The sequence below is a fragment of the Anser anser genome (genome assembly GCF_964211835.1).
Source record: "Anser anser genome assembly, chromosome: 9".
NCBI lineage: Eukaryota > Metazoa > Chordata > Aves > Anseriformes > Anatidae > Anser > Anser anser.
The window spans coordinates 13445135-13454822 of NC_139729.1; the positions used below are offsets into that span (position 1 = coordinate 13445135).

Consider the following 9688-nt stretch of genomic DNA (forward strand, 5'->3'; position numbering starts at 1 on the left):
TCTTTGCTCTTGCAGGCAATTTCCCAGCAGGATCTTGTACATATGGCTATTCAGATTGCCTGTGGAATGAGTTATTTGGCCAGACGGGAGGTCATTCACAAAGACCTGGCTGCTAGAAACTGCGTGTAAGTACTAGATGGGGTAGAGTCGTTGCAAACAGTGTTACCTCACTAACTAGGGCAAAGATAGGCTTTCCTTAACTGACCCAATCTCTACTTCAAAACATACCACTTTTTTTTCCTAAGTTTTGTGCAAGTGCTCTTGTCAGTAAAAAATTTTCTTTTAAATATAGGGTGAGACAGAATGCTTCTTTTTTAAAAGAGCAGAGCATCCAATTCTGAAAGACCGGTAGTAGCTTTTTGTCTTTCCTTATTTTTTCAAATGGTTGCTTAAAGGAAGCCATTAATGTTAATAGGAACTTGGAATATCTTGACAGTTTACTAGTGGACAGGTTTTCTACCAGGTACTGTTGGACAGAGGACGCAGGAACATCTACCCTCTAGCCACCCCTCATGCTTTTGAACCAATGCTACAATGCCACCTCAGCAAAATCTTTCACGTGGTGTAAGGATGCTCAGTTTGATACAGTTCCTTAGACACTCTTAATTCTTATTGTTTTTTTCTCTGGTAGATGTATTGAAAAAGTGATACCACAGAAAGCAAAAATCATAAGCAGTGCTCCAGGGAAACTACCTGGTGACAATGTCTCATTTCAGTGCAGAGGATTAATTGCCTTGTGCCATTCCAGTGCAAAGGGTCAGCAGTCTAGCCAACTTTACTCGCTGCCCTCCTGGGGCAAATTCCAGCTTCGTTTTAGTTGCCATACTTGTGATCCTGAGCGCTGGCAATAGTACTCAATTTGTAGTGCATCTGATGCTTCTTCTCCATGGCAAATGCAGGCAGGAGCTGAACATCTACTGATCTCTGCTGCAGTACAAGAACTACTGGACTAGCCTTGGGTTTTTACACAGAAAAAGAGGTGGTCAGTAGCCAGGATTCCTTGAAGGGCTTTGTTCATCTGCTACTCCCTTTTTTCCAAGGTTTATTCCTGGGAGTACCTCTGTGTGGGAAAGACAAGGAGGAGTTGGTATGAAGTGTATCAGGTCTGTGTTAATTTGGGAAAGGGAGCCAGGATTGCAGTGTTCTTAGCAGGTTTGTGAAGGGGGGGAAATACTGAAGTGTCTTGGGCCCAGTTGGAATGGGCATAGTCCATGACCCAAGTCAGGGCTCTGTAGTCACTGGAAAGTACCCTTTGTACTTGTTCACAGGCAGATCCTCTAGGAATTTCTCTGAGCTTCATTTGTGCCTATTAAGAGTGACAAGATACGGAAATGTCTTGGTATAAATTTTGAGGTCAATGAACAGACCTGAAAGCACATAGGAATGGGGAAAAATATGAAGGTACCTGGAATAATAAAGCAGCAAGCACACAAATTGAGCATTTATATATTTTTTTCTCATCAAAATAAAGAAGTACTTGAAAAAATGAAGATGGCAAACACCATTAAAAAAAGACAACCAAAACCGCAATGTTATTTTCTTATTCTTGTCACAAAATATTTAAGCTAACATTTTCCCCATATTCTGAAGTCAGATGTTTGAGAACACTGAATTTTGACTTTTAAGTTTAAAAGAGCATGAATTAATATCCCAGAGGGGGGAAAAAATCAGTAGACAAGTTTATTCCACATACACCCACTAAAGGTTCCTCTGTGCTACTTTGAGGCTTTTTTTTTTTGTTGATTACAAGTAAGTTTTCCTTAGCCAGCTTCCAATTTCTGATTGCCCAACAATCAGAGTGAGTATCTTTTGCTGAGGCAGTGTTTGTGGAAATAAATATTTTATTAGAGCAAATAATATTGATTAGGGACGAGGTTTTAAGTCACAAATGATACCAGTTGCTTTATCAAGATACTGTTAGATCTTGTTTTGCTGAAGTCTTTAGCTCGTAAATGCCACGAAGGTACTATAGCTAAAATAATTCAACTGAAAGTGTATCTCCAAGGGAGCAATAATAATTAAGGGAGTTCTTTGCTTTAACTGTACTTTTCTGCATTTGTAAATGTTGTATTTTATTTAATCTAAGATTTCTGATTTTGTAGTGCTTATCCGTTAACACAGAATAAATACTTTAATTAGTATTTGATAACCACAGATTAAGTGTCTTGATCAAGAAGAATGCTAACACTTTGTGTTGATAGTGTGATCAGTATTCCCCAATGAAACCCTGAGTTGGAAACTTAAAGTGGAGTGTAAATATTTTCTGTAAAACTGTAGTGCTGAGGTTGCTAAATACTTCTGTTCTTTTAAATTAGCATTGACGATGCACTTCAGGTTAAGATTACAGACAATGCGCTATCTCGAGACCTGTTTCCTATGGACTACCATTGCCTGGGGGATAACGAAAATAGACCAGTTCGATGGATGGCTCTCGAAAGCCTGGTTAACAATGAATTTTCCAGTGCTAGTGATGTGGTAAGTTTTGTTGGTTTTTTTTCCCCCTTACATTTTGTAAATGTATTTTGATAACTTTTTTTCCCCCACCAAACCTTTCTCAGTAATTACAGAATTAAGGCACTGAACAGAGATCGGTGATTTATCCAGAACTGCACTCCTGTTTCCTGCATTTGCTGCTTAGGGTAGATAGTTTAAAGGTCAAGCAGGCACTTCTCGCCTGGCGGAATTGTCCGTTGCTCCTTGTCCTACTTGGTAGTGTTAGCAGAAAAGACAGTTACATTCAGGGAGCAACCTGTATCAGCACGTTTGCTGTTTGAATGAACATGATCTGTAGTCCACTGAAGATCTAAGAAATAGCGATGGTTCTTAAACTCTTTCCCCTCTGGGAGGTTGGCTTTGAATTTGGGATCAACAGGTGAAATTGTCAGTGTTTTTCTCTTGTATGTGGAAGCTCCAAGTTGAACAGAGTACTTTGCAGGTAGGGAAAAGGTGGGAAGAATTGTTTCCCTTGACCTACTGGCTATATTCATGGTAACAGAGCCCAGAATACAGCTGGCTTTTTGCTTCAAAGACACGCTGCTGATGCATTCAACTTGTTCATGAGGACCCCAAGATCCTTTCCTGCAAAGCTGCTTCCTAGGCAGCCAGCCCCAGCCTGTCCTGTTGCAGGGGGCTATTCCATCCCAGAGGTAGGACTTTGCATTTGCTTTTCCTGAACGTTGACATTCAGTTCACTTCTCCAGTTCTTCCTTCTGACCTCCAGCCTGCCAGCTACTCTGCTGAGTTTGGTATCATCCAGAAGCATCCTCAGAGTCCAGGTTGTTACTGGAGATGAAACGGTGCTTATTGCTGAGCACTGTCACTATAACCAGCTGCTAGTTGGACTCGTGTTGCTGATCACAGCAGTTTGAGTCCAGCAGTCCGGTTGCTTTACTGAAAACATCTTGCCACTTGGGTTGTAGGGATGCTATGGAAGATGATGTCAGTGACCTTGCTAAAGCCAAGGTGAACATCCGTCCGTTGCTCTCTCTGTTCTCACTATGTTCTCAGCAGAGTAGCAGACAGCTTAGTTTGGCAGTTTGCCCTCAATAAGGCCGTGCTGGCTGTTCCCAGTCACCTTTATGCTTCACGTGCATGGAAATGGCTTCTAGTGTCTTGTGCTCCCTGTCTGTCACAGGAGCTGCTGCTCGCCCAGCTCCTGGCCTGTAGTTCCCTGGGCCCTGCCTCTTGAGGAGGGTGTCTTTTGTACAGTTGCCTCTTCCCCAGTTCTCGTGGCCTTTCAGAGATGAGGAGAGCAGCATTGCAGTGACTTCAGCCTGCTCCCTCAGCACCCTTGGAGCTTTGGTTCTCCAGACTCCATCCCTGCATGCTCATGCAGTCTCGCTGCGTTCCTCAGGCAGCCTTCTCCTGCATCCACCTTTCTTTCCTTCCTCGGTGCCTGGGCTCAGTCAGTGCATCCATGGTGGCCTTGTACTGTGCTTGCTCAGCTTCCTGCACATCCAAACAGGCTGTTCTTGTGCTCACAGGAGGATGTCCTTGAAGAACAACCTTTGGTAATTTGAGTACTAATTAGATAAACCACTTCCCCTTATGATCTGTCTCTTCCTGCTAAGGGGGTATTTTCTTTGGTAACGATGCTTTCCTTAGCGTGGCTACATCCAGAGATTGTAATCTATTTCTTAAAATGTGCTAGTTTAGGAAATTTTTGAAAAGATCTGGTTGCATTTTCCTCTTGCCACAGTCTTTGTACATCAAGCCATAGAAATAAAAAAAAAAAACAAGAAAAAGGAAAGAAAGGGAAGGAGTCAGCTCTGCCCCAGAAATATTTCTGTTCTCATTATACTCGTGGGGTTTTGTTATACCAAACTTGAAGACAGACCAGGAAATAGAAATTGCCTGTAAAGGCATGTTTTTATGATACTAAATGGGATCAATAAAAACATTGATTTCTTCTTACTCACTTTCTGAAATCTGGAACGCGAACGTATTTGCTGGTCATGAAGACTGGACTGGAAATGAATGTTTATATAGCACTGCCAATAGAATTTTATTAGGAAGAAGGCACCTTAGTCTCATAACCATTTTAGAAAACTTCAGTGCAATTCAGCTTACAGTATTTTAACACATCTCCCTTTTGTATTACATAAAGTCAGCTTCTACTATGTAGTTCTGTACTTTATATGCGTAGCTGTTTGAGTTTTGTAGCATGCAAAATGGGAGATCTTTCTGGGTATGGGATATGTGCCCTAACTATAATTTTTGCAATTACCTGGATACTTTTCATAAATATGTTGTAATATGTTTTTGTCTGTTCACTTGGAACAAATCTAAATACCAACTGCATGCAGCTTTATCGGCGATGAAATCTGTTACAAGAGATTTAGGTGTTGTCTGCTAAGATGCAATTAGCATGTGTTCTAAACTTGCTTTTTGGATGCATTTCTTTAAAACAGTTTTCCTGGCTTGAAACATTTCTAATGTATTCCTCCTCTGCCAACAGTTATACCAGTCAGCTAAAGCATATAAAAACTACTCCTGATGACTTTTAATTGTTTTTTCCCCTCTCTGGTGGACATGAAGCTCTATCTTTTTATGCTGTTTGTATGCAGGTCCTTATAGAATTAGAAGTAGCTATATTCTCAAAGTAGTTTTGCTTGAATTGCTTTTTATTCTAATGCTTTAGGTGCTCTACCACCTGTTCATTGGCATTTTTCTTACCTGCCTTTTCCTTGCCTCCCTTGCCTCCACGCACTGTTAATAGATAGCTGTTCAGAGACAGGCCAGGTCCGTGTGCCTGCCATTCTCTGGCTCTGAGCTTCTCAATGTACACTGGCAGCATCCCTTAATTTAAACACTCCTAATCAAAGCCACCTTTGATTAAAACCAAGAAGCTTTCAAGGCTGAGAGAAAAGGCAGTTCTGCCCCTTTTAAAATAAATCATGATGATTGCAGCACTTGTAACTTCTGCTGTGAATCTTCATTGTGCAGTATCAGCATCCTCTTTTGGTTTTGTCTCTTTGGTCTCCGGATACCAGCTAGTTAAACCACTTTACCTGTACAGTGCTTGTGCTTGTATTGATTAATTGAGTTTTCATCTTTTTAAGCTCCTTTTAGAAGGAGTGTCAGATGAATGATGTGTTGAAGGCTGATCCAGCTGCCAGGTTTACTTAGATAAAATCTTTGTTTTTCTCAGAAGTCCTACTTCTGGGCGTATACTCAAAATATACAGAGAATTTTGATTTAGAAAAATGGTTTCATTCACTCTATTCTTCTGAACCTTTGAATTTCATAGGACGACTTTGAGAAATTTTGGGTAGTGTTTTTGAAGGGGTAAACATATTATGAAATCATTAAACCAATTTTTATTAAAATAAATAAAAATAAATTTTAATGTTCCTTAGACTTGTTAAGTGGGCTGCATGCTTTTTCTTTTCAGTGGGCCTTTGGAGTAACACTGTGGGAGCTGATGACTTTGGGACAGACTCCGTATGTCGACATTGACCCCTTTGAGATGGCTGCTTATTTAAAGGATGGCTATAGAATAGCTCAGCCGATCAACTGTCCTGATGAACTGTAAGTGTGCATCTTTGGAGAAAGGGTAAAATGTGTCTTTTGGAACCAGCATATTAAGCCAACCTTATCAATGAAAGAGCCAGGTCTGCCTCTCCCTTTCCTGTTTGTTTGTTTTTGCTGACCCTTGTGTAAGTATTTGTGTGGCTTCACAATTATCTGCCTCGAGGAATGCAAGCTAACATTTTTTGTTGTTGAGTTTCATTTAATCCTGACCCACCTCTCTTCCTTACTCTGATATGTGGGTGAGACGGGGTTAATCGTCAGGCTGAGAAGAGGGAGCCAAAGGGGGGTGGAGGTTTTCCACTTGGTATTTGTGGGGCTGCAGTGTAAGGAGCTGCTGGGTTTGTGGGGAGTTTCAGTTCTCTCAGCAAGACTAAAGAGAGAAGCACTCTGTGTAGTGGTGCTCAAATAGCAGCACTCGCAGTGTTTAATCATAATCTTAATGGGATGGGAGAAGGCAAGAACACAGGCACCACCTCCTGCCTCACATGTTCTTCCAAATCCCCTTCCCGTAAACCTACCACAGAAGCGCTTTGAGCTATGCTTTTACAATACTTCAGCAATTTCCGATGAATTATGTATTACTTCCTCCTGGATTGCCTCTGACTTGTGTCCTGAATCAAAACAGTGCCTCCAGTCATGGCGTGTTTATTGATCGTTCCAGGTGTCTGTCTGCAGCAGGAGTGATTCAGCACAGTGTATCAGAAAATGCGGGGTTCCTTTTCTCTTCCTCTGGTTGGCAGGCTTTCTTGTGCCAAATGTTGTGTTGTTTTTCATTTTCAGGCTTGGGACTGTGGTTGCCAAGTGTGTGTTCTCATGTCTTCTGTTTGTCTTCCAGGTTTGCTGTGATGGCCTGCTGTTGGGCCCTAGATCCTGAAGAAAGACCCAAGTTTCAGCAGCTGGTGCAATGTTTAACTGAATTCCATGCAGCATTGGGAGCCTACGTCTGAAACTGCGGGGAAAAGATTCAATTCACTGACTGGGAAGAAGGCATGGCATACATTTGCAGCTCCATGCATCACTCGGACTCGCACACGTGATGTGTATAAAGCAACACTAAAGGGAGAAAGCACTTCTTCCAAAACACTGTGCCTTAGAATGCTTTAGTAGTCTGAAGTTTTTTGTAAGACCTCTTGATGTTGAATATTTTCTAGATTATCACTTTTGCTAAGTTAAATCGAGACCTTTTTATTTGCCAGCAGGATTTTTAAAGTGTAGTGATAGTGAACTTGAACACAAGGTTTGGATGGACTTTGCACTCTTACAACAGACAAGTGATTTTTTTTGAAGGGTATATGGAACTGGTAGAAAAGTGAGGATAGGGGGAATTAATGCAAAAAACACATTGCAGAAAAAACTCCCTGCTTTTTAAAAATGTTGAAACTGAATCTTTCTGACCAGCTCTAGTGTTTGTACTTGTATGTATCTGGAATAGCTTTTTAGTATCAACTTCTTCTATTTTGAGACAACAGCACATTGTGGTTGGATCCACAAGCGGCATCTTACTTTTTTTTAACCCATTCATGAATGTTTTTTTGGAAAAGCTGGTCTTCAGGATGCAATATCCCCTTTTTAAAGCAGTAAGTGATTATGTAAAAGTGATTCCAGTTTACCTCACACAGAGAGTAGTAAAGGGGGGGTGTGGCTTGAAAATGGTACCCCTCCTTGCAGGTAAAAGGCTGATGTGATTTTTAAGATGGTTTTATGTGCTAAATAGAGGCCTTCAGAGAAGTGCCAAAGCAGCCCTTGCTTGGGAGTCTTTCACCTCAGACTTCTGGATCACAGTTTCTCTTGTTGAAAAGGTACTGGTTGTTTTTTTTATGGGCTTTTATGGCCTGAAACGGGCTTAAATATATAAATATATATTTGTAAAGACACTTGCAGAGTAAAGAATGTTTTTCTATTACATCTAATGTGAAAGTTTGGTCCCTCACATTGCCTGTATTGAACGTACAGGTTGGCGATTGTCATTGGGGGTAGAGTTGGTTTGAAGACACGATGCGTTGCTTTCCACCCTCCCTGCAGAACTAGTCCCTGAGACTTTATATATTGTCTTGCTGCCTTCGTTAACCCAAACATCCATTCCACCCCAGATTATTTTGAGTTTGAACATTGAGAGTACTGAAGAAGGTTTTTCAGGAAAATGTATGATGATCCACTGACTGAATCACAGAATCATTTAGGTTGGAAAAGACCTCCAAGATCAAGTCCATCTGTTAAACTAGCACTGCCAACTCTAGGCTGAGCCTCAGTAACTTTCAGATTCCACATAAAACTATGTATGAAATAACCTTCAGTTCTCCAAATTCACTGTAGAATGCATCCTCTACAGTGATTGTAGGCTGCACCATGAGGTTGCACCTTAGCATAATGTAAAGCATGAAGAATTTGGCTTTTTCTCATGCCATCGTCAGAATAAAGCATCCATCACCTAGAGTGTTTGTGCAACTGCATGTTGGGGAGCATTGCCCTGACAGGCTCCATAGTGATCGCAGCATTTTAGGAGACTCTGGTCTGCAAGTACGAGCAGCTGGATTTGGCTGTGTTGTGCAGTTGTGCAGCTTTTGTTCTTTCCAGAGTTCTGAAAGCTGAACCTAGTTGAAGGCAATTAATCCTTTCTAATTAGTATTGCGTGAGGCAGAACTCTGGGCAGTCAGTTGTCATTCTCACAGGCTTCCCCTTTGCCTTGCTGAACTGAAATGGAGTGTCCCCCAACATGCAGGACCTTTTCTGCCTGAGCTCCAGTGCTACTTATCTCCGGCTTTGGAGCCAAGGCTTGCTTTATCCTAGAAGGAAAATTTCCTGCTGGCTTTAATATAACTCAAGTCTGGGCACGTTATGATGGGCTCTGTTTGCTTGAGTGAACCGAAACTGCTTATATTTGGTTGGCTTTGGACTCTCTGGGCTTGGGGGTAGCAGAGAGGTTTTGTTTGTGTGGCTTTCTGTGACCTTGTTCATTTCTAATCCAGGAAAACTACCCAATGTCAATACTTGTTTATGAAGACTTGGTTAAAGCTGTCAGTGGCAGAATTACTGGAATTAAGATCTGTGTTATGATGGGATCTAATATTATTTTTGAGATTAGAAAAAAGCTCAAAGTGAAGACGGTATGCACGCTGTATTTCATAGGGTAGCATACGCTTTGCTAAGCACACTGCAGTGGTTGCACACAAGATGTGTGGGGTTGGTTCGTCTCTGACAGGTACCCAAAGTGATGTCTACCTGCTGCGGTCTCAAGGTGGGCTGTGGATGTGCTGAGCTTCAGTCGGCACTGGCTGGGGGAATGGCAAACTACATCAACAGGCTGTTTCTTAGCTGCTCTCTGATGAGTGTGCACATCAACAGAGGCAAAAAGTGTTCAGTGTGTTAGGGTATAGATACAATTACCGCTTTTGGAATCTCTCCTTTCATTTAAACATGCTTTGCTACAGGAGTTAAGGCTAAGGTATGCATTTTACTGATAGCACAGCTGCTTTACCTTGAGGAGATGCTGTGAAGGCATTTATTGCATCCAAGATTGCAGATAGCTTTCATGGTTGCATTTTTCTTTGCTGCTGCATGCGTTACATCTTAGCTACGTGACCATGTAGGCAGGCTCTGAGGAGCAAGGCATTAAGGTAGAAGATGAAAATACAGAAGATGAAAATACAGACTTCTT

General features: G+C 41.5%; 1 protein-coding gene across 2 annotated transcripts in view; it reads left to right on the forward strand.

Moving 5' to 3' along the window:
- RYK (receptor like tyrosine kinase) overlaps positions 1-7933 on the forward strand; it is a 57517-nt gene extending 49584 nt beyond the window's left edge. For both annotated transcript variants that reach the window (XM_083847777.1, XM_083847778.1), the window contains exons 12-15: positions 16-125; positions 2316-2475; positions 5894-6030; positions 6869-7933. In XM_083847777.1, the coding sequence (XP_083703903.1) occupies positions 16-125; positions 2316-2475; positions 5894-6030; positions 6869-6980 (519 nt within the window). In that variant the 3' untranslated portion in view covers positions 6981-7933. The remainder of the gene's footprint in view (positions 1-15; positions 126-2315; positions 2476-5893; positions 6031-6868) is intronic.
- The last annotated feature ends 1755 nt before the right edge of the window (positions 7934-9688 follow it).